The sequence below is a fragment of the Podarcis pityusensis genome, assembly GCF_964106645.2.
Source record: "Podarcis pityusensis genome assembly, chromosome: 2".
Taxonomy (NCBI): Eukaryota; Metazoa; Chordata; class Lepidosauria; order Squamata; family Lacertidae; genus Podarcis; species Podarcis pityusensis.
In genome coordinates this window covers 124,969,513-124,995,119 of record NC_138029.1, presented here as the reverse complement: position 1 = coordinate 124,995,119, position 25,607 = coordinate 124,969,513, and the positions used below count along the sequence as shown (strand labels likewise).

Here is a 25,607-nt window from a genome sequence, read left to right as displayed (position 1 = left end):
TTATAACGATGAAAGTGGGAGCGGGAGATGTGAGGGAGTCCAAAGAAGATGTGAAACTATGTTAAGATATATGCTATATTGTTTACTATATTTATTCTGTATGCCAAACCCTAATAAAAATTTATAAAAAAAAAGAAAGAAAATAAGTGGCTTCTAGCTATACAGGCTTTAAAGTTATATATAGATCAAGATTAAGGATTAGGATTAAAAAAGTTAAAGGAAATGGAAATTTGGTTTTTAAGAGGTAAAAATTTAATGTTATATTATATTAAGATTAAGGATTGGGATTAAAAAAGAGGGAAAGAAATTGCTGGACAAACAAATTGAACTGGAATACAAAAGAGGGAGGTATGAGGAGGTCCAGAAAATAAGTAAATTTAAAAATGGTGATGAAAAGGTGGTATTGTTTTTAACTGTTTTCTTTTTTGTCTTCTGTTGTTGTTGTTTTTGGATTACGTATTGTGTATTTTTGAATTGTGTATTTTTCTTTTTTTCTTTTTAATTTTTTATTGATGTGTTCTTTTTATTGGAAATCTCAATAAATATCATTAAAAAAAAATAAAAATGAGGAAGGTTTGATACAGGCCAGCCATAATCCCTTGAACATCCCAGCACATCCACAGGAGCCCTGCCCAGTAGCTATGCCAACCCTGATGGTCCTAGACAGAAGACAATCAAGATCACAAAGAACTTGCATATGGAAGTGGATTCAGCATGGACTGGAACAAAGGACAATGATCAGATCTTCCCTCAGGGGGCAGGAAACTGAGACTACCTTTTGTCTTCAGAAAATGACTCATGGGGAGGAGTAGAAGGGAACCAGCCAGGTGACAGGACACTCAGGTTACCACCGCAACTCCTCCCTCAACCCCTCCTTTCTGTAATGTATGCATGATGTTTCTGGGGGTGGGCTTGACCTACAGGATGGGAATTTCAAAAGTTTTTATAAGGCCTTGCACACCATTTTTCTGTGTCTTTCCTCTCTCCTGCAAGTGAGGGGAACACCCTGTTGCAACAGTTCAATAAAGGCCAAGCCTACAGGCTGCTGTTTTGCTCCAAGTTACCCTGGTTGGTGTCTTTACTTTTTGTCCAAGGGAGCCCTCGGATTTTTCCGTTAACACACTGCTGGTGGGTCCCAGGGAAGGCGTTCCAGGAATGGCCCTTTAACATTCACTTATTTAGTCATTTCAAAGTAGGGATCCAGATGCACACGGCAGAATGGTAACAGGGAACCCCCACCTCCCTTGTCGTCAGTCTGCAATAAGATGGGTGGGGCCTTGATGCAGAGTCCTTGGCCCAGATGGAGAAGGGAGGGCAGCCCTAGAGCGCAGAAGCAGGCAGGGAGAGGGAGGGGCGGTCTCAGTCCCCTCGGCTTGCCAAGGGTTAAAAGGAGCAGAGCTGGATTCCTAGAGAGGACAGGAAGGGGAGGGCGGGGGGAGAGCAACGTCCTCCAGAGCAGAAGCCCCTCCCTGCCCAGTCCCTTCCTGCAAGCAAAGAGGAGGCTGCTTTGTTCTCTCTGCTTTGCAAAAGCTTCCTCGGTGCCCCTCCTGGAATCTGGTGAGTCTCTTCTCTCTTCCCCCTTGGGGTGCAGCGGGGAGAAGGGGGTCCCAGGGCTGCAAGGGTGGAGGCAACCCCCCCCGTTCGGCTCATGCATGGGGGGGGAGACCCCCAAGTCAGGGAGCAGAGGGTCCTGCCCCCAGTTCCTCTCTGCCAAGCCAGGGAGGGGCTGAGTGTCCAGCAGGTCTGCAACTCTGTTCTTCCTTTGGATCAAGATGCTGCCTTCCTTTTTGGGGAGGAGTCCTTTTTGGGGGAACAAAAAGAGGGCATGCAAATAAGCCCCCTTCAGATTGAGGGGAAAGTCGCATTTCTTAACACAGAGAAGCATTCAAGGAATCTGTTACGGAAAATCCGGGTGCGTAATTACTCTGCCACCCAGCTCGTCGGACTAAGTCCGCGGGTCCCTGCGGAGAAGAAAGGAGCTCAGCCGGACGCAGGAGCAAAAACGAAGATCCAAGTTTATTGCGCAACAGGTTCAAGACGAGATTGAACCCCGAGAATGGGGCGACATAAACTTTTAAAAGTTCCCTCCATGTCCCAGAATACAGTGCACGAAACGTCATGAATACATTATGGGAAGGTTGGGTTTTGCGAGTTACATCATGAATATATTTCACACGTCACGAATATATCAAAGAAAGGTGGGGTTACATTAATTAACATTTGAGATAAGGGAGGGGGAAACATGCAGAGCGAGAGATATACATAGATAAACATTTATTGAGTACCGGTGGTGGCAAGACAATGGGCCAGAGATATGCATCGTCTGCCACCTAATATTGCCCTGAGGAAGGGTTAGGCGAAACGATCTGACAGGATTAAGAAGTTCCTGTGTACGTGACTTGCCGTTTCGGGGATTATGGAAGTAGGGGTAGCATCATGGAGTCCAAAGGGAACTGAGTTGAATGACACCAGGAGCGAAGAAATCGGAGTTACGGTTGATTTTATATCAATTTTCAAAGGTTTCAATGCTCTCCAACCCATTCTGCATTGTCGATCAAAAGCGGAAACAGAATGCAAAGACCAAGCAGGCTTTCTTCCAGGCAGATATATCTCAAGCAATACAAGAAACTTGATTGACATTTTGGAAAATCTGCAAGTTGATATAAACACTAAAGCTGTTTTGATATTTATTGATGCGGAGAAAGCCTTTGATAATATTTCTTGGACTTTTATGATGAAAAATCTACAAGGGATGGGGGTGGGAGAAAGATTTGGAAGAGGTATAGGTGCGATTTATTCAGAACAAAAGGCAAAGTTAATAGTGAACAACGCAGTTACAGAAGAAGTTAAGATAGAGAAAGGGACACGACAAGGCTGCCCAATTTCCCCCCTGCTTTTTATTTCTGTCCTGGAGGTCTTGCTGAACATGATTAGAAGGGACCAACAGGTTCAGGGTATACAGGTCGGAGCTAAACAATATAAACTCAAAGCATATGCGGATGACCTAGTTTTGACATTAAAGGAGCCGATCCCCAGTATTAATAGAGCTTTGGAATTAATAGAAGAATTTGGTCAGGTGGCAGGTTTTAAAATGAATAAATCAAAAACAATGGTTTTAGAGAAGAATTTGACATCAATTGAGAAGGAAGAGTTTCAGAGAGAAACAGGTTTATCATTGGTTAAAAAAGTGAAATACCTTGGGGTGAACATGACTTCAAAAAATGGTAATTTATTTAAAGATAACTATGAGAAGTGTTGGTCGGAAGTGAAAAAAGATCTTGAAATTTGGACAAACTTGAAGCTTTCCTTATTGGGTAGAATTGCGGTTATCAAAATGAATGTATTGCCAAGAATGTTATTTTTGTTTCAGACGTTACAAATCATTGACAAGATGGACGGTTTCAAGAAGTGGCAAAAAGAAATTTCTAGATTTGTCTGGCAGGGCAAAAAGCCCAGAATAAAATATAAAATCCTTACTGATACTAAGAACAGAGGGGGGTTTGCCCTGCCAGACTTTAAGTTATATTATGAAGCAGCAGCTTTCTGCTGGATGAAGGAATGGCTACTTCTTGAGAACACTGACATATTGGATTTAGAGGGATTTGATAATGCTTTTGGGTGGCATGCATATCTGTGGTATGATAAAGCTAAAGTTCATAAAGGTTTTAAAAATCATATTGTTAGGAAAGCACTATTTAACGTCTGGATGAGATACAAAGATTTGCTGGAAAGTAAGACCCCTAGGTGGCTGTCACCAATGGAGGCTAAAGCTCTGAAAAATCTTAATATGGAATCTAAATGGCCGAGATACTCGGAAATTTTGGAACAAGAAGGGGACAGGTTGAAATTGCAGAGTTATGAGAAACTTAAAGATAAGGTGCGGGATTGGTTACATTACTTTCAAATAAGAGAGGCCTATAACTTGGACAGGAAAAAAGGTTTCCAGGTGGAAAAATCAAAGTTAGAAACAGAATTATTAGAACCCAAAGCTAAGACACTGTCGAGAATGTATGATTTGCTGTTGAAATGGAATACGGAGGAGGAAACGGTTAAATCGGCTATGATAAAATGGGCACAAGACATTGGTCATAATATTATGTTTGCTGACTGGGAACGGTTGTGGACCACCGGTATGAAATTTACGGCATGTAATGCCTTAAGAGAAAATATTATGAAAATGATTTATAGGTGGTACATGACACCAGTCAAGCTTGCAAAAATCTATCATTTGCCTGATAATAAATGTTGGAAATGTAAAGAATCCGAAGGGACATTCTTTCACCTTTGGTGGACGTGCCCAAGGATCAAGGCGTTCTGGGAAATGATCTATAATGAACTGAAAAAAGTATTTAAGTATACTTTTCTGAAGAAACCAGAGGCCTTCCTCCTGGGCATAGTCGGCCAACTGGTGCCAAAGAAGGATAGAACTTTTTTTATGTATGCCACAGCAGCAGCAAGAATACTCATCGCAAAGCATTGGAAGACGCAAGATTTACCCACCTTGGAAGAATGGCAGGTGCAAGTGATCGAATATATGGAACTGGCGGAGATGACCGGCAGAATCCGAGATCAAGGAGAGGAGCAGATGGAAGAGGATTGGAAGAAGTTTAAAATTTATCTACAAAAATACTGTAAAATTTATGAATCTTGAAGGCTCTGAAAATGAAGTTAAGGGGTTCTAGCGATTAAGATAATTTAGACTATAAAGGGATGGATAAAAATCTAGAATGAATATTAAACGATCTTGCTGAATTAACTTTTAAAATAGAATACAAGAAGGGAAGGCGGGTGGAAGCAAAGAGAGTAAGGTTTTGAAAGTTACTAATATAAAAGAGTGTTCTTTTTTATGCTAAAATTCTTTTTTGTATTTTTTCTTCTTTTTCTGTTTTTTCTTTTTGTTTGTTGCTGTTGGAATTGTTGATGTTTGGTGATTGTTTTTTTTCTCATCTTTGTTGTTTCCTTTGTGGATGTTAACTTTTTTTTTTGTGGAAAATTTTTAATAAAATATCATTATATATATATAAAAAAAGCGGAAACAGAATGGATACATTGTAACAAGATTGTAGCAAGATTTGACAGTTTTACGAGGTCCCTGGTTTCAGATCCATTGTTCTCGCAGTGGGGGGGGTGTCAGGATTTGACAGTTTTACGAGGTCCCTGGTTTCAGATCCATTGTCCTCGCAGTGGGGGGCCGTCAGCAGCTTGTCAGGAGTGAAATGAGGCGTGCAGTAGCTCCCTGAGCTGGCTTCTGCAGGGCGAATGCATGGCTGTGATTGGCTAAAGCGCGGCCATAGGAATAAGCGGGGATACAGGGACACCCGGTCTACTCGTTCTAAGTATGGAGCGCAAATAGGCATAAGAAGAGATAGGGGAATATATACATGTATTCGAGCTTATTTCGCTCGTGGAAGGAAGAGAAAAGGGGTCTGGGAAAAATGTGGTGCTTATGCAACGGTGAGGGGGCTGAGGGTGAGTATACGGTGGGCACCCTCGAGGTCATCGCCTCGGACGTTCCAAAGAAGAAGGGGAGGAAAGGAGGCACCCCCCCGGTCCGTATCAAATCCAAGGAAGGAGAAGCCCTGTAGAGTGGGGAGATACAGCCCCCCCCCAAGTGTGGAGACTGGAGGGGAGACCCTCTCCCACCATCTACCCAAATACAATTCCCAGAGTTCCCTGGCAAGAAGGGTGGATTGGTGACCACTCTGGGAATTGCAGTCTTTGGGCAGCAGGGCTGAAGCTGTCTCCTTGCAACTCTCAGGGTCCTGAACCAATTCTGGCTCCCAGGATTCTTGGGAGGAGTCACTAGGGCCGGGTGAGATCTGGTTTCCAACCTTGTGATGGATCAGCAGCTAAACATCTGCCCCCTCCCAGCTGAGCCAGTGCACAGACTGGCATGTGCCACTCTTGGCAGCAGGAGCTGCATCCAGCCTTGCTCAGCTCAATATTTTTAGGAAGACCAAGCCCCTCCTGCCCTGGCAAGGCACTGGGGTGAAGCTGCAACGCCATCAACATCCTGTGTGAATAATAATAATAATAATAATATTTACCTGCCAGCCATCTGACTGGGTTTCCACAGACGCTCAGGGCGGCTTCCAGCACATATAATATACAGGGCTGCCTTCAGGTGTTTTCTTAAGGTTACATAGTTACTCATCTCCTTGACATCTGATGGTAGCGTGTTCCACAGGGAGGGCGCCACTACCAAGAAGGCCCTCAGCCTGCTTCCCTGTAACTTCTTTTCTTGCACGGAGGGAACCGCCAGAAGGCCCTTGGTGCTGGACCTCAGTGTCCAGGCTGAATGATGGGGGTGGAGATGCTCCTTCGGGTATCCTGGGCCGAAGCCGTTTAGGGCTTTAAATGTCAGCACCAACACTTTGAAAGTAGTTCCTTTAGGAGCGGTCTTACATGGTTCCAGCAGCCACTCCCAGTCACCAGTCTAGCCTCCACATTCTGCAGAACACTAAGTGAATGACACAGAAGCTGCTGCAGACTAAAGTTGGAAAAGCATTAATTGCTACAAATGGTATAAGGAAACATGATACGGAATTGAGGGAAAAGATGATGGTGACCTGGAGTGGTTACAAAATTTCTGGTCTCTCCCCGAGTACCATGGGCCCTGCTCCAAAGAGAGCTTCTCTAAGGAAAGCACAACCAAAAATCACTCCATTTTGCGTGAATAAGGAAAATGAGGAGGTGGCTAAGAAACAGCAGGAGCCAGATCCTATTCCCAACCTTCTAGGGTCTCTCAGCAGCTCTAATGATGAGCAGAAAAAGTTTGGGGCCCAACCAGCTCAACTGCTAAGTCATCTCTTGCATTGAGATGTGGGGGCACCTACATGTAATAGCTACTCGGCTATTTTCTGCCGATGCTCTGGGGCTGCAGTTTTCAGGCTTGGGGACAGGATGGTGCCTGGTTTTTGCACCAAGTTCTATTCATAAGCCCCACTGAGTTCAATGGGGTCACTAGTGTGCATACCATGCCAGCCTTACAAAGTGGGGTGAGGTGCAAACAGATTAAATTGGAATCACTGGAGATGTTTCAAATGGGGTTTCTGTTGGAAAGGGGCTGCCCCATTTGTGCTTCTTCAGGAGCAGGAGAATATCTAGGGCAGAAGAATCCCTGCAGGGCCTCTGAGGCTCCCTTTGTTTCTTCCTCTCTCCCAGGACCCTGTAGCTTGTGGTGGCTTCTCGACTCCTCAGGAAGGATGAAAGAGACTGAATCTGTAAACCTAGTGAGGATGGAAGGGGGAAGATGGACGGTTGACCTGGTCAGGTTGTCTCCTGCATCCCTCCTCACAGCCTCTGAGCGTTCCGTCCCAGGGACCTCCGAGAGATCTGGTGAGTCCCAGGGGAGGGGAGATGGGGACATGGCTGGATGGGGGTGTAGATGTATCGGGGCTTGCTTAGCTTGGGGGTGGGATGAGGCAGGCAGGCGGATGGAGATTGAGAAGGTGAGCACCTTTTTGTGCTCCTCCACCAGCCTGCCTGCCTGCCTGCGCCTTTGACATCTGCAAGAAATTTGAGCTAGGAATACATCACAGCTCCCCGGCCACCGCCATGTATTGGCAGCTCAAGATGTCTACAACCTGTACTGTGATTGAATGCCTTACCAGTGTCAGAGAACTCACTGATCCATCAGGCAGCACTAGAAGCAACGGCTCTTTAAAGTAACCTGCTTTACAGATTGAACACAGATGGGGCCCCTGTGTTTTGTCTTTTTCTTTTCTTTTAGGAATAACTTTTCTTTTAAAAACAAGGATCATATAGGACTCATAAATGATACAAATATGTAGATTTGATTATCAAATCAAATTCTCATATGATTTCTCAAATGAATTCTCATGTGATTCTCAAAAATAATCTTCTCATATGATTCTCAAAAATAGCAGAATAAATTTACAGGAATATCTATAACATATGGTTTATCATTAGTGGTCAGTGTATGAGTTCTGAGTTCATGAATTGGTTTAAATTGGGGGGGAAAGGAGAGATAGGAGACAACAGAGTACATTCAACATCTCCTAGCCGAATGCCTAGTCAGGAGCTCTTGTGACTGTTGTGCTTAGATTAAGTGTGAGTCATAGTCATTTTTCCTCTACTGTTCCCAATGAAACAATACAGAGTTGGTCTCCTTATGAACATGGGAGGGTGGTTCCAAGTGAAGAAAGCGATTTATAAATTTAAATTGAGACCAACCAGATTGAGATAAATGCTGATGGGGAGCGTGCAAATGAAGATGTTCCTGTTTGTTGAGGCATGGAGATTGCTGGATCCTGACCAGAGAGCTCTGCATAAGGAAGTCAAGGAGGGGAATCGGGGAATCATGCACCCTCTCGGTAAAGCTCCCTGTTGGATCATAAGATGAGTTTTGACATTCCATACATACCTCTATGTGATGAACCTCCACTGTTTGGATGGAGACCAACAGCATCTGGGATTCTAACATCCTCACCGTGATCCCTGTATGGAGGGATATCAACTTGTTTCTCTGTGAATATTCTTTGTCTAGTCATGCCTTTTTAAACAATGACCAGATTTCCCTGAACTGCCCAGGCCTTCTTAAATGTCGGCTTGAAAGTTTTTAGGGAAGTTGAAGTAACTTCTGGGGTTTGGGGTTTTTTTCTTTTGCTTCTGTCTGCATTTTGTTGACCAAAGAGATGACGGACCTTTGAGATGGAGTGGACTCTATGACTGAGCCAAACAAATCTATCCCAGATAAAAGCCAAGCAATTCTAGCCAACAAAGGCAGTGAAAACTGTAGTAAGGCCTCACATCTAACTCACTTCAGTTCTTCCTCTATCACAAGCATTCATTAACATTGTTCAATAATGTGGAGCTCCATTTCTTCCTGAGGCTCTAATTAGCTTCTCTCCTCATTGCAGATGGTGATGAATTGGAAGGTAACAACAAGGGGAACCACAACAGAATCCACATAGCGGAGGAGTCCGATAAATATTCAAAGTGTGAAGAGAACATCCATCAGAGCTCCCAGTGCACCTTCCATCAAACAAAGAGCTTAATTCAAAGGAATAGCCTCACTTCCCATCAAAGAATTCATACAGGGGAGAAACCATATCGGTGCTTGGAATGTGGGAATAGCTTCAGTCACAGGCGGAGTCTCTCTTCCCATCAAAGAATTCATACAGGGGAGAAACCATATCAGTGCTTGGAATGTCTGAAGAGCTTCTGTCAGAGAAAACATCTCACTTCCCATCAAAGAATTCATACCGGGGAAAAACCCTATCAGTGCTTGGAATGTGGAAAGAGCTTCAGTCAAAGCTCACATCTCACTTCCCATCAAAGAATTAATACCGGGTCGAAACCCTATCAGTGCTTGGAATGTGGGAAGAGCTTCAGTCGAAAGGACATTCTCACTTCCCATCAAAGAATTCATACAGGGGAGAAACCCTTTCAGTGCATGGAATGTGGAAAATGCTTCCGTCTGAAGGAATGTCTCACTTCCCATCAAAGAAGTCATACTGGGGAAAAACCCTATCAGTGCTTGGAATGTGGGAAGAGCTTCAGTCACAGACAACATCTCAGTTCCCATCACAGAATTCATACAGGGGAGAAACCATATCATTGCTTGGAATGTGGGAAGAGCTTCAGTCAACGCCCCCATCTCAATGCCCATCAAAGAATTCATACAGGGGAGAAACCCTATCAGTGCTTTGAATGTGGAAAGAGCTTCATTCACAGCCACAGTCTAACTTCCCATCACAGAATTCATACAGGGGAGAAACTATATCAGTGCTTGGAATGTGGGAAGAGCTTCAGTCGAAAGGACAAGCTCACTTACCATCAAACTATTCATACAGGAGAGAAGCCCTATCACTGCTTAGACTGTGGAAAAAGCTTCTGTCTGAAGGAAAGTCTCACTTCCCATCAAAGAATTCATACAGGGGAGAAACTATATCAGTGCTTGGAGTGTGGAATGAGCTTCAGTCACAGGCAGAGTCTCACTTCCCATCAAATAATTCATACAAGAGCAAAAACCTCTTAGTGTTTGAAATGTGGGAAGAGCTTCAGTCAGAGTGCCACTCTCATGGCCCACCAAATAATTCATACAGGGTTGAAAGCATATCAGCGCATGGAATGTGGATAAAATTTCACTCGTAAAAAAGACAATTCAAGAACTCACAGCAGGGTGAATAATAGAATGGTAGATTCGGAATCTAGTCCAACTGCCGCCAATGCAGAAATCTCATTTCAAGCATCCATGACAGATGGCCATCCAACTTCTTCTTATATACCTCCAATGAAGGAGAGTCCTCTCTCTTCTGAGGGAGTTCCTTTTCACTGTTGAGCTTCATTCACCGCAAGAGTCTCTCTTCCCATCAAAGAATCCATAAAGGGGAGAAACCCTATCAGTGCTTGGATTGTGGAAAAAGCTTCTTTCACAGACAACATCTCACTTCCCATCAAAGAATCCATACAGGGGAGAAACCTAATCAGTGCTTGGAATGTGGGAAGAGCTTCAGTCGAAAGGACAAGCTCACTTACCATCAAACTATTCATACAGGAGAGAAGCCCTGCTTAGACTGTGGAAAAAGCTTCTGTCTGAAGGAAAGTCTCACTTCCCATCAAAGAATTCATACAGGGGAGAAACCATATCAGTGCTTGGAATGTGGGAAGAGCTTTAGTCAAAGCCGCAATCTCATAACCCATAAAAGAATTCATACAGGAGAGAAACCACATACGTGCTTGGATTGTGGAAAAAGCTTCAGTCACAGCCACAGTCTCACTTCCCATCAAATAATTCATACAGGGGAGAAACCCTATCAGTGCTTGGAATGTGGAAAGAGCTTCAGTCAGAGGCAGAGTCTCACTTCTCATCTTAAAATTCATACAGGGGAGAAACCATATCAGTGCTTCGAATGTGGGAAGAGCTTCTGTCACAGATCACATCTCGCTTCCCATCACAGAATCCATACAGGGGAGAAACCCTATCAGTGCTTGGAATGTGGAAAGAGCTTCAGTCACAGCCTCAATCTCACTTCCCATCAAATAATTCACACCAGAGAGAAAACCTCTTAGTGTTTGGAATGAGGGAAGATCTTCAGTCAGAATGCCACTCTCATGGCCCACCAAATAGTTCATACAGGGTTTAAAGCATATCAGCGCATGGAATGTGGATAAAATTTCACTCGTAAAAAAGACAATTCAAGAACTCACAGCAGGGTGAATAATAGAATGGTAGATTCGGAATCTAGTCCAACTGCCGCCAATGCAGAAATCTCATTTCAAGCATCCATGACAGATGGCCATCCAACTTCTTCTTATGTACCTCCAATGAAGGAGAGTCCTCTCTCTTCTGAGGGAGTTCCTTTTCACTGCTGGCTCTTGCTATCAGAAAGTTCTTCCTGATCTTTAGGAGGAATCTCCTTTTGTGTTGCTTGAATCACCTCTTCAGATTCCTTCATGACCTTGAGAAGGACTTCTGTATGTCTGAGAATGTCCAGGGGATTGGACCATGCTCTATATTCGGGGGGAAACCCATGGAGAGGAGTCCGATATACGGCTTAAGTCATCTGGGCATTGGTCAGATTGTCATAATTACAGACATACTTACTGGTTTGTACGGAAGTAATTCTTATTCCAGGGGAAGTGGTGACTGTGAGATTACAGGCGCTCTCGCCAATATTATCCAACCGTCCAGTAAAACTTTGACACAGCAGACCAATAGTTTACCTGCTGAGGTCGATGTTGTGGGAGGATAGGTTTAGGGCCATTGCTTCATTGTATGTGGGATCCCTATAAAGGGAACTTCTTCCTCTAGGCGGGAGGGAGTTTAATGCAACATTTAAGTTAGATTTTAAAAAATGGATTTGCAGAACAAAACTCCCAGTTTGAAAGGGAGTTATTAGGCTCCAGGGTTAAAATAGTATCTAAAATGTATAACATATTACTTGAGTGGGATACAAAGAATGAAATGATGAAATCATCAATGACAAGGACACAGCATTGACTTTGCTTTATGGGAACAACTGTGGAAAGTAAATTTAAGGTTTACAGCTAGCTACATGCTAAGGGAAAACTTCATGAAGATGATGCAGAGGAGTCAATCAAGATCATCAAGGGTCTGAAACCAAGCCTTATGAGGAGGGCTTGAAGGAATTGGGGGGGGGGCGTATCTATTTTAAGTGAAGTTTGCCAAAATCTACACTTGCGACATGGGCTGCCATACATCCAGATTTTCCCAGACATTTCAGCAATTTCTGCCCAGACGCTACTTACAATTCTGTACATATGGCAACCATATCTATATACAGTGGTTTTCAAACAGCTTAGTTCCTGAACAACTTTGAACTGGAATGCTGCAAACCTGGAAGTCAGTGTTCCAGTTTGTGAACTTTGCTTTGGAAGCCGAACATGCTCCTGAGCTTCTGTTTTCACTGTTGCGCTGCTGATTTGTTTCTCCCCATTGTAATAAAAGCCTTCCATTTCCAATTGCAGTGTTCTGAGGTGATCTTTTGAGCTTATATTTGGTGCTTTTATTTTTGCTACAAAAAAAGTGAGTTTTTATTTGGCTTTTTGTGACTGTGGCTTGTTCTTTGTTTTTCATTGGTTGTGTGACTGCGGCAATGTATAAAACCCCCCATCCAAACAATGTCTATCATCAGTGCAGGTAAGGACAAAAATTAATTTTAATTTTAATGTACAGTACTGTTTTCTTTATTTTATAGTATAGTACATTGATTATTGCTTTCATTTTATGGATCAATGGTCTCGTTAGATAGTAAAATTCATGTTAAATTGCTGTTTTAGGAGTTGTTTTTAAAAGTCTGGAATGGGTTAATCTGTTTTGCATTACTTTCTTTTTTAATTTTTTATTTTATTTTATTCGAGTTCGGGATTTTTTACATACATATATTATCTGCTTCCAATTTTTACATTTCCCGTACAATTTTTTTCCTTTCCCTCCCTTCCCCCTCCCATACCCTTTGGAAGGGTTCAAACATTTATCCTCAGCTACGGGCATAGCGTCTTTACTTTCCACCAAATGTCTTTTGTTCCAGTAGTTGTTTCCTGTGACATGACTGCAACAATGTCTGACTGAATTGTTGTTGTTTAAACAACATTTAGTTGTGTCCGACTCTTCATGACCCCCTGGACCAGAGCACACCAGGCAGTCCTGCCTTCCACTGCCTCCCGCAGTTTGGTCAAACTCATGCTGGTAGCTTCGAGAACACTATCCAACCATCTCGTCCTCTGCCGTCCCCTTCTCCTTGTGCCCTCCATCTTTCCCAACATCAGGGTCTTTTCCAGGGAGTCTTCTCTTCTCATGAGGTGGCCAAAGTATTGGAGCCTCAGCTTCACGATCTGTCCTTCCAGTGAGCACTCAGGGCTGATTTCCTTCAGAATGGATAGGTTTGATCTTCTTGCCATCCATGGGACTCTCAAGTGTCTTCTCCAGCACCATAATTCAAAAGCATCAATTCTTCGGCGATCAGCCTTCTTGATGGTCCAGCTCTCACTTCCATACATCACTACTGGGAAAACCATAGCTTTAACTATACGGACCTTTGTTGGCAAGGTGATATCTCTGCTTTTTAAGATGCTGTCTAGGTTTGTCATTGCTTTCCTCCCAAGAAGCAGGCGTCTTTTAATTTCATGGCTGCTGTCACCATCTGCAGTGATCATGGAGCCTAAGAAAGTAAAATCTCTCACTGCCTCCATTTCTTCCCCTTCTATTTCGACAGTGGAATTTGCTGCCAAGGAGTGTGGTGGAGTCTCCTTCTTTGGAGGTCTTTAAGCAGAGGCTTGACAACCATATGTCAGGAGTGCTCTGATGGTGTTTCCTTCTTGGCAGGGGGTTGGACTCAATGGCCCTTGTGGTCTCTTCCAACTCTATGATTCTATTCTATGATTTGCCAGGAGGTGATGGGACCAGTGGCCATGATCTTCGTTTTTTTGATGTTGAGCTTCAGACCATATTTTGCACTCCCCTCTTTCACTCTCATTAAAAGGTTCTTTAATTCCTCCTCACTTTTTGCCATCAAGGTTGTGTCATCTGCATATCTGAGGTTGTTGATATTTCTTCCAGCAATCTTAATTCCGGCTTGGGATTCATCCAGCCCAGCCTTTCGCATGATGAATTCTGCATATAAGTTAAATAAGTAGGGAGACAATATACAGCCTTGTCGTACTCCTTTCCCACTTTTGAATCATAGCATCATAGAATAGAATCATAGAATCATAGAGTTGGAAGAGACCACAAGGGCCATCGAGTCCAACCCCCTGCCAAGCAAATAACTATTCCATGCCTCTACTGTCCATTTTCCTCTCTCTTTCCAACCTAAAGCTATCGTTGCCTTTCCCACTAATATCATAGCTTTGAAGGTAAACTGGTCCCCTTTCTCTATAGCCATGTTTCCAAGTATACCCATTGTCATGAAATCAAAATCTATTGAAAGCTTCATTTAAAAAATTTCATTAATAACCTTTAGGATCCCCCCCCCCCCGAATTCCTTACCTCTGGGAATTCCCAGTACATATGGGAAAACCATCCCTTGGCTAGTTTACAGTGCCAGCAGTTAGAATTCAATCCTGCTACCATATTAGCAAGCTGGGCTGGAGTTCTGTACCATTTTAGAAAGAATTTTAATTTCAGCTCTCTAAATTTGCTTACTTAAATCTCATCTGTTCCTTTCATTATCCTTTCGACCGTTGCTTCGCTAACTTGTTCTTCCTTACTCCACATCTTTTGAATAAGTTGGGTTGTCTGTTCATTATTTGTAATCATTCTCTTATAGATTTTACCTGTCATTCCTTGTTTCTTTTTTTCCATTTGTTTGTATAGTTCCTCTATTGGCTCTTCTAAACTCCTGTTTCCAGTCCCTTGGACTTTGGAAATTTTGTTGTATAGTCCTCCAATTTTTTACCAATATTGGTTACCTATATTCTCTGTTACTTCCTGCAATGACTTTAAGGATTCTCCTCTATACATACCTTTAAGTATATGATAGCCCTTTGCGTTTAGAATTTCCCATCATTTGGGGTCATCTGTTACCTCATAAATACTTTCTAGGGGTGCACTTAGAAAAATCCTTTTTGACCATAAAGGTTGCCATTTCCTCCATAAACCTAATGCCAATTTCTTGGGGCCTATTGCAGGTTTCAAATCTTTGATTACATTATTTGTTAAAATTCCAAATCTTCCTGCGCCATTGTTTGCCTCATCCTCAAATTTGATCCACTTTTGTTTGTTTTCAACTGCAATTTCTAGTATTTTTTTTAATTGAAGAGCTTTGTAATAATTTAAATGTTTGGGAGGCCCCACCCTAGTTCTGATTTGTGGTTGTACACAAATCTCTTTTGCATCCTAGATTTTTTACTTCCAAATATCCATTGTCTTGTCTCATGATTCCATTGTTCCATTTGCTGTTTTCTCATCTCTTCTCTTGGAAGAGACAGCTCAGCTTAGGGACCCAGAACATTTTAGTAACCTTGACTCTAGCTGTAATGCTTAGCGTTTTGTTTCTCCATCTTTTCATATCCTTTAGTATTTTATTCCATACCTTCTTATAGTTGAATTCTGCAGTCTTGTTAATATTTCTGCAGAGTTGGATGCCTAGGTATTTTATTCTTTTAGACCCCAGGCCCATTCCTGTTATGTTGTTTATTGCTTTTTTTCTGGCTACATTCACATTAAAACACATTATTTCTGATTTTGTTATATTTACCCCAATCCAGAATATTCCTCAAAATCTTCTAATATTATCTTTATTTCTTTTATCCCTTCCTTAGGATTTGTTATGATTCCAATAATATCATCTGCAAACAAATTGATTTTCATCTTCTCTTTCCCAAGCTTATAGACCTCTATCCTTCCACAGTTTCTTATCCTTTTCGCTAGTTGTTCTATAGCCATTATAAATAGGAACGGCGAAAGAGGAAACCCCTGCCAAACGCCTCTGCGTATTGGGAAAGGTTGGGAGTATTACCCATTAACTCTCACCACTGTTGTTCTTTCCTTATATAGTTCTTGTATCGCGAACCGATAAACCTCTCCTATTTCATATTTTGTCATTATTTCCCATTAAAATTCCTCTGAGAGTGTATCAAATGCTTTAAAGACGTCTAATTTCAGTAGCCCAAACTTTTTTACTTGTCCGTGATATTGGTCTTCTTTTATTATTTGGGGGATGCCATAATATTGGCGAAGGTTTTATAATCTTCGTTTAATAGATTTATAGGTCTATATGAACCTACTTCTTTAGGGTCTTTGTTTGGTTTTAAGATTACCATTATTTCTGTCTTTTTCCATGTTTCTGGAGCCTTTTGCCCTTCTAGTAAACTGTTAAAAAGTTGTTGTAGGTCCGGGGCCAAAATTTCTACCATTTCCTTATAAAATTCGGCTGTAAATCCTTATGTCGTTATTATGCAGTTTTTGTGCATAGGTTTCATTGGGCTTTCTTGCCTTAAAGTAGCCAGGCATACATCTCGACTCACCACACTCTTTTCTCTTGGAAACTCAACTCTTTAATTTTCTTCAAAGTCTGGTATACCTGCTGTTGCAGCTTCTGTCTAGAAAATTTAATTATTACATTCCTGGGGGATTTTCTCCCCTTGGGCCCTTGGCAGCGATGGGCTTGTTCCACATCTTCTGCCTTCAAACTAACTCCTTGAGTAGTAGTAATAATAATAATAATAATAATAATAATAATAATAATAATTTGTTATTTATACCCCGCCCATCTGGCTGGGTTTCCCCAGCCACTCTGGGCAGCTTCCAACAAAACAGTAAAATACAATAACCTATTAAACATTAAAAAATTCCCTAAACAGGACTGCCTTCAGATGTCTTCTAAAAGTTTGGTAGTTATTTATCTCTTTGACATCTGATGGGAGGGCGTTCTACAGGGCGGGTGCCACTACCGAGAAGGCCCTCTGCCTGGTTCACTGTTACTTGGCTTCTCATACTGAGGGAACCACCAGAAGGCCCTCGGCGCTGGACCTCAGTGTCCGGGCAGAACAATGGAGGTGGAGCATAGACAGGTTCTCAAAGTTTCTTCCAACTCTTTAGCTTGTATTTCTTCTGGAATTCCTCCCAAAATCGTATTAGCTCTTCTCTGGCGGTCTGACAATTCTCCCCCCTGTTTAGATAGTGTAGTTTTTTTGTTTTTTTTTTCATTTTCCTGGGCTAGCTGTTTAGCTTGAATTGCTAATTGCTTCACCCCCTTAATTTTGACTCCTTCAAGCATTACAATATATAAATCCTAGTTAAAATATTTTAAAAGACTTCCACCGCATTCACCGCACGTCTCTTAGTTATCTTGCTCGCCTTTACATCTGTTCTTCAATCATTTCCCTTCCTTAGGTTCTTTCATAATCCGTCAAATCTTTATGTTCTCTATATTCTTAACAAGGTTAGTCTAAGCACAACTAAACTTTCCTATTTGAGCCCTGCTTGTATATTCTTTTAAGCATTCCCATTGTTTCTGTATTATAGTTTTGGATTTATGCCTTATTAAATCCGTCAATTTTGCTAACTCCAGGTACTCACACAGTTTACTTAACCAGTCCCCTTTTGTTGGGATATAATTTCCTTTCCAATGACTGGCTGCCCACATTTTCGCTGCTGTTGTTGCATACAGAAAGATGTTAATTTTGTATTTGAGGATATGTTAACTCAAGATTCCTAGTAAATATGCTTCTGCCCTTCTGATATATGATACTTTTATCAATTTTTTAATCTCTTCATGGATCACCTCCCCAAAATTTTTGACCTCTGGACATGTCCACCACATATGGTATAGAGTGCCTTTCATTCTATTACATCTCCAGCATTTATTACTATTTGATCTATTCGTTTTTGCCAGTCTGTCTGGTGCCATATACCATCTGTGGTGCATCTTCATATAATTCTCTCTAAAAGAATAGCAAGCCGTAAAATTTATATTTTTCCCCCAAAACTTTTTCCAATCTTCAGAATCAAACATATATCCTAAATCCCATTCCCACTTTATCATATTCTCTCCTTTGACTTCTTGATCTGGGAGGACTTTATCTAATAATCTATATATTTTAGAGAGTGTTTTTTGATTATTTTGTAAAACCTCTCTCTCTAATTTTGATATTTTATTCCCAAATCCCCTAGTTTTTATATCTTTCTCATATATAGCCTTAAGTTGGAAATATTCTAACCAATTTATTCCCAGTATTTTGAGTTCTTCGTATTCTTTTAATTTGATATTTTCATTCATTCCTTCTGCTAAATCTCTATAAGTTGGCCAGGCAATTTTAATATTATTTTTTTAATATCGAGGTTGCCTCTATTGGAGAGGTCCACCATGCAGTTCTTTCTATAATTCTCTCTTTTGTTCTCTCCCATACCTCAAATAGGGCCTTTCTCACTAGGCGGTTCGTAAATATTTATGCTGTATACCCTTTATAGAATAAATATCCATGCCAACCCTATATTTTGTCCCAGCCTTCTAGTTCCAAAACTTCAATATCTTTTAGTAACATCCACTCTTTCATCCAACTCCAGCACACTGCTTCAGAATATCTTCTTAAATCTGGTACTGCAAATCCCCCCGTTTCTTTTGGCCCCATCATTAGTTCTGATTTTCTTCTGGCTTTCTTCCCTTGCCATATAAAATTGGCAAGGTCTCTTTGCCAGCTTTTAAAATATTTTGTCCCAATTATTATTGGGATAGTTTGAAATAAAAGTAGGATTTTTGTTAATATCACCATTTTAATCACCGAAGCTGATGGAAGGCACTCCGGGCCACCGAGGCCACCTCAGCCTCGAGCGACAGCAAAGGCTCCAGGAGTACCCCCAAGCTGTGAACCTCCTCCTTCGGAGGAAACGTGACCCCGTGAAGAGCAGGTGGCCTAGGGAACCACCCACTAACAGTGCCTTGGTCTTATCTGGATTGAGCTTAAGTTTGTTGGCTCTCTCCAGTCCATTACAGAGGCAAGACACTGGTCCAGCACTTCCACTGCCTCACCTGCAGATGTAAAGGAGAAACAGAGCTGAGTGTCATCAGCGTACTGCTGACAACGTACTCCAAACCTCCAGATAACCCCACCCAGCAGTTTCATGTAGATGTTTAACAACCTGGGGGATAGGCTTGAGCCCTGCGGAACCCCACATTGAAGGTTCCATGGGGCTGAAAATCACTCCCCATGTACCACCCTCTGGGAATGACCATCCAACTAGGCCTGAAACCATCAAAAAGTCATGCCAAACTCTCCTAGTTCGGAGTGTCGCTCCAGAAGGATACCATGGTCGATGGTATCAAAAGCCGCTGACAGGTCGAGAAGAATGAACAGGGACATGTTTCCCTTAACTCTCGACAGAGGTCATCATCATACAGGGCGACCAAAGCAGTTTCTGAGCCCAAACTGGGCCTAAAACCCAATTGAAATGGATCCAGAAAACTAGTTTTTTCCAAAAGCACCTTGATCTGACCTGGCTTACTTCTCAGCAGATGTGCCGACTTGAATAAAATAATAGGAGGGCCCAGGCAATCACTGTCCAGCAGAAGTGATCATATGATGCCGTGCACACACACTATTTGAATGGCAGGGCCCATTAAATTTGGGGGTGCCAGGACCCTACAAATATTTTATTGGCAAAGCCAATCAGCCCCTAGGAGTTGGCTCTTGTGCTTCAGAACCGCAAAGGGCTGGGCTCCAGATTCTTCCACCCGGATCTCTGCAACTACTGAGAAGAGTTGAGTGCTGACTATTCCTGGCTCCCTGGAGCAGTCCTTGTTTCTGCTAATAAAGAGTTCGCTTCACATGCTCTCTGTGATTTTTGCTGGCTGGCTCTAGGATTCCATGAATCCAACCTCCCTGGAGGAAGGGGGTACAGTGGGAATAGGACACCCCCCGCTTTACTTCAAGTAGATTCCTGTGGAGGAGGAAGATGCCAAGGCAGCTCTGGAGCCCCTCCAGGAAATTCTCTGCCAGCGCCCCCAACCGTCCCCTGGCAATGCTTGGCTGGGCTTCCCTCCCACACCCTCTTCCTCCCAGTCTAATGGATGAGATGGTGCCACACATCACACACCATTTTAATGTCAATCAACTTTTTGGGAGGTGGGGGACAACGGGACCACTTCTTCCCTGCCTCGGGTTTACAGAAAGCTGCAAAATCTGCGCATGCCCAGAATATGAAGGATTTTCAAAACTGTGGTTATGTTTGGTGTGGGGGAAGAAAGGGGGGGGAGCTGTCTGTGGACAAAGGTCCAGGGGTCCTTCACCTTCGCCTTCCCTTTGGTGGGCATCGCACTTCAGTTTCCGCAAAGGGGCCCCTGGGGGTGCAGGGCAGGGGAGCATCTCTTGGCCCTCCAGGAAATGAGAAACGCGGGTGGGTGGAGGGGGAGAGACTTCCAAGGAGACCTTGCAGGTCCCCAACTTCGCAGCCGGATCCCACGTACCCTGCCGGTGGGTCCCAGGGAAGGCGCTTCCAGGAGAGGCCCTTTCACATTCAGTTTTTTAGTCATTTCAAAGTTGGGATCCAGATTCACACTGCAGAATGCAGAAACCCCCACCTCGCTTGTCGTCAGTCTGCAATAAGATGGGGGGGCCTTGATGCAGAGTCCTTGGCCCAGATGGAGAAGGGAGGGCAGCCCCTAGAGCGCAGAAGCAGGCAGGGAGAGGAAGGGGCGGTCTCGGTGCCCTCGGCTTGCCAAGGGTTAAACGGAGCAGAGCTGGATTCCTAGAGAGGCCAGGAAGGGGAGGGCGGGGGAGGGCAGGGTCCTCCAGAGCAGAAGCCCCTCCCTGCCCAGTCCCTTCCTGCAAGCAAAGAGGAGGCTGCTTTGTTCTCTCTGCTTTGCAAAAACTTCTGGTGAGTCTCTTCTCTCTTCCCCCTTGGGGTGCAGCGGGGAGAAGGGGGTCCCAGGGCTGCAAGGGTGGAGGCAACCCCCCCCCGTTCGGCTCATGCATGGGGGGGGGAAACCCCCAAATCAGGGAGCAGAGGGTCCTGCCCCCAGTTCCTCTCTGCCAAGCCAGGGAGGGGCTGAGTGTCCGGCAGGTCTGCAACTCTGTTCTTCCTTTGGATCAAGATGCTGCCTTCCTTTTTGGGGAGGAGTCCTTTTTGGGGCAACAAAAAGAGGGCATGGAAATAAGCCCCCTTCAGATTGAGGGGAAAGTCGCATTTCTTAACACAGAGAAGCATCGAAGGACTCCGAGGAAGGAGAAGCCCTGTGGAGTGGGGAGATACAGCCCCCCCCCCAAGTGTGGAGACTGAAGGGGAGACCCTCTCCCACCATCTACCCAACTACAATTCCCAGAGTTCCCTGGCAAGAAGGGTGGATTGGAGACCACTCTGGGAATTACAGTCTTTGGACAGCATTGACATCTGATGGGAGCGTGTTCCACAGGGAGGGCGCCACTACCAAGAAGGCCCTCAGCCTGCTTCCCTGTAACTTCTCTTCTTGCACTGAGGGAACCCCCAGAAGGCCCTTGGTACTGGACCTCAGTGTCCAGGCTGAATGATGGGGGTGGAGATGCTCCTTCGGGTATCCTGGGCCGAGGCCATTTAGTGCTTTAAAGGTCAGCACCAACACTTTGAAAGTAGATCCTTTAGGAGCGGCCTTACATGGTTCCAGCAGCCACTCCCAGTCACCAGTCTAGCCTCCACATTCTGCAGAACACTAAGTGAATGACACAGAAGTTGCTGCAGACTAAAGTTAGAAAAGTTTTCATTGCTACAAATGGTATAAGGAAACATGATACGGAATTGAGGGAAAAGATGATGGTGACCTGGAGTGGTTTCAAAATTTCTGGTCTCTCCCCGAGTGCCACGGGCCCTGCTCCAAAGAGAGCTTCTCTAAAGAAAGCACAACTAAAAAATCACTCCATTTTGCGTGAATAAGGAAAATGAGGAGGTGGCTAAGAAACAGCAGGAGCCAGATCCTATTCCCAACCTTCTAGGGTCTCTCAGCAGCTCTAGTGATGAGCAGAAATAGGTTTGGGGCCCAGCCAGCTCAACTGCTAAGTCATCTCTTGCATTGATATGTGGGGGCACCCACATGTAATAGCTACTCGGCTATTTTCTGCCGATGCTCTGGGGCTGCAGTTTTCAGGCTTGGGGACAGGATGGTGCCTGGTTTTTGCACCAAGTTCTATCCATAAGCCCCACTGAGTTCAATGGGGTCCACTCTCAGGTCACTAGTGTGCATACCATGCCAGCCTTACAAAGTGGGGTGAGGTGCCAACAGATTAAATTGGAATCGCTGGAGATGTTTCAAATGGGGTTTCTGTTGGGAAGGGGCTGCCCCATTTGTGCTTCTCCAGTAGCAGGGGAATATCTAGGGCAGGAGAATTCCTGCAGGGCCTCTGAGGCTTCTTTTGTTTCTTCCTCTCTCCCAGGTCCCTGCAGCTTGTGGTGGCTTCTCGACTCCTCAGGAAGGATGAAAGAGACTGAATCTGTAAACCTAGCGAGGATGGAAGGGGGAAGATGGACAGTTGACCTGGTCAGGTTATCTCCTGCATCCCTCCTCACAGCCTCTGAGCGTTCCCTCCCAGGGACCTCCGAGAGATCTGGTGAGTCCCAGGGGAGGGGAGATGGGGACATGGATGGATGGGGCTGGAGAGGTACTGGGGCTTGCCCATTTTGGGGGTGGGATGAGGCAGGCAGGCGGATGGAGATTGAGAAGGTGGGCACCTGTCAGAGCTGCTTCCAGATCCTAGCTCACAGAGGATCACGCTAGCCAGCGATCATTAAATAAAAGTCTTTATTGAGTTACAGTTTCCATTCTCAAGCTGCTGCGTGCAACTCTACGTCTCATGGTTAGATCGGCGAAGCTCCATCTGAGTCTCCGCCCCTTGTACACCAACTTAATATCCTAGCCTTGCTCCACCTTTTCCGCCTGACTGTTCTTCTCTGGGTCCCTCTGCCCCCCGGGGTCTCTTCCTTCCGGGATTCCTCTGACGCTGACCCCCCTGACTCTTCTCCCTCCTTTCGGCGGGCTTTAGGACCTGGCTCCCTTTCCGGGCTGCCTACTGCGCCACTTTCCTGTGCATTTGAACTTGGCACGCGTGCCCAACCTTCCACCTTCCGTCTGACCGTTTCTTCGCTCCCCGATGGAGGTGTGGCCACTCCTGACTCGTGCCCTCCCCCCTGTTGTGAGCTGCCAGCGCTTGATCCCTGGCGCCCTTCCTCTTCCCTGCTCTCTGGCGGTGACGCTGGTCCTGATTTCCAACTGCTCCCCTCTGAGTCCCCTCTGGCTCTATCTTCCTGGGGTGTCCCCCTAGGCTCCCCCCTTGCCCTGGCCACTGGTGCTCCTTTCTGTGAATCTTCTGATTCACTGGAAAGACTCGGAGATCTCGGGTCGTCGTCATCACTCATCTTTTCTTCTGCCTCCTCTCCCTCGCTCTCTGTTTCCTCCCTTGCCCTTGCCTCTGCTCCTGAACCCCTGACAGCACCTTTTCGGTCTCCTCCACCTACCTGCCTGCCTTCCTGCGCCTTTGACATCTGCGGGGAATTTGAGCCAGGAATAAGTCACAGCTCACCGGCCACCGCGATGTATTGGCGCCAGTACTGTGCTCTGAATGCCCCACCAATGTCAGAGAACTCACTGATCCATCGGGCAGCACTAGAAGCCATGATTCTTTAAATTACCTGATCCTAATTTCAGGATTGACTGCAGATGGCGCCTCTGTGTTTCGCCTTTTTCTTTTCTTTTAGAAATAACTTTTCCTTTTCTTTTAAAAACAAGGATCATATAGGACTAATATATGATACAAATATGTAGACTGAGTCTTCTTAGTCTTCTCATGTGATTCTCAAAACTAGTAGAAGTCATTTGCAGGAATATCTATAACATATGGTTTATCATTAGTGGTCACTGTATGAGTTCTGAGTTCATGAATTGGTTTAAATCGGGGGGAGGGAGGAGAGATAGGAGAGAACAGAGCAACAGAACAAGTGACTGATCCATTTCTTTTTGGAATAACTTTTTATTGCTTTTAAAAACAAGGATCATAGAACTAATAAATGATACAAATATATAGACTCATTCTTCTCCTGTCATTTGTATATCTCGAAACTAGCAGAATAAATTTGCAGGAATAACATGTCATTCCTCGTTGGTGATCAGTGTATGAGTTCTGGGTTCATGAATTGGTATAAATTGAAACAAAAAAGGGTAAACAGCGGAGAACAGAGAACATTCAGCATCGCATAGCCGAATTCCTAGTCAGAAGCTCTTCTGGCCGTTGTGCTTAGATTTTTATTGTTGTTTAGTTGTTTAGTCATGTCCGACTCTTCGTGACCCCATGGACCAGAGCACGCCAGGCACTCCTGTCTTTCACTGTCTCCCGCAGTTTGGTCAGACTCATGTTTGTAGCTTCAAGGACACTGTCCAACCATCTCGTCCTCTGTCGTCCCCTTCTCCTTGTGCCCTCCATCTTTCCCAACATCAGGGTCTTTTCCAGGGAGTCTTCTCTTCTCATGAGGTGGCCAAAGTATTGGAGCCTCAGCTTCAGGATCTGTCCTTCCAGTGAGCACTCAGGGCTGATTTTCTTCAGAATGGATAGGTTTGATCTTCTTGCCGTCCATGGGACTCTCAAGAGTCTCCTCCAGCACCAGAATTCAAAAGCATCAATTCTTCAGCGATCAGCCTTCTTTATGGTCCAGCTCTCACTTCCATACATCACTACCGGGAACACCATGGCTTTAACTATACGGACCTTTGTTGGCAGGGTGATATCTCTGCTTTTTAAGATGCTGTCTAGGTTTGCCATCACCTTTCTCCCAAGGAGCAGGCGTCTTTTAATTTCGTGACTGCTGTCACCATCTGCAGTGATCATGGAGCCCAAGAAAGTAAAATCTCTCACTGCCTCCATTTCTTCCCCTTCTATTTGCCAGGAGGTGATGGGACCAGTGGCCATGATCTTCATTTTTTTGATGTTGAGCTTCAGACCATATTTTGCGCTCTCCTCTTTCACCCTCATTAAAAGGTTCTTTAATTCCTCCTCACTTTCTGCCATCAAGGTTGTGTCATCTGCATATCTGAGGTTATTGATATTTCTTCCGGCGATCTTAATTCCGGCTTGGGATTCATCCAGTCCAGCCTTTCGCATGATGAATTCTGCATATAAGTTAAATAAGCAGGGAGACAATATACAGCCTTGCCGTACTCCTTTCCCAATTTTGAACCTTGAGATTAAGTGTGAGTAATAGTCATTTTCCCTCTTCTGTTACCAATTAAACTATACAGAGTTGGTCTCTTCATGAAAATGAGAGGAGATTCAAAGTGAAGAAAGATATTTAGAAAAAAAGTTTAAATTTAGACCAAATTTAGATTGAGGCAACAGCTGATGGGGAGTGTGCAGGTGAAGATGTTCCTGCTTGTTTCAGAGGAGGCAGGGACGTTGCTGGATCCTGACAAGAGAGCTTTGCGTAAGGAAGTCAAGGAGAAGAATTATGGGATCATGGACCCTCTCATTAAAATTCCCTGTTAGATCATAACATCAATTTTGAAATTCCATACATACCTCTATTTCAGGGGTGGCCAACTTCCAAGAGACTGCAATCTACTCGCAGAATTAAAAACTGGGAGTGATCCACCCCCGTTTTTTAGGGGTTCGGGTCAAAGTTGTTGAGCTTTTATTAGCAACTCACCAAAGGACGCTGGGGGGGGGGG

The 25,607-nt window shown here is 44.1% G+C and overlaps 1 protein-coding gene across 5 annotated transcripts in view; it reads left to right on the top strand.

Moving 5' to 3' along the window:
- Positions 1 to 1,169: 1,169 nt before the first annotated feature.
- Positions 1,170 to 25,607, top strand: part of LOC308469513 (uncharacterized protein) — a 38,024-nt gene continuing 13,586 nt past the window's right edge. For 2 of the 5 annotated variants that reach the window (XM_080992084.1, XM_080992086.1), the window contains exons 1-3: positions 1,170 to 1,557; positions 7,165 to 7,338; positions 22,330 to 22,503. In XM_080992084.1, coding sequence (XP_080848210.1) covers positions 1,266 to 1,557; positions 7,165 to 7,338; positions 22,330 to 22,503 — 640 coding nt within the window. In that variant the 5' untranslated portion in view covers positions 1,170 to 1,265. Of the gene's footprint in view, positions 1,558 to 7,164; positions 7,339 to 8,882; positions 10,389 to 22,329; positions 22,504 to 25,607 lie in introns of those variants that run through there. The other 3 variants (XM_080992085.1, XM_080992087.1, XM_080992088.1) reach the window with 3 other exon arrangements.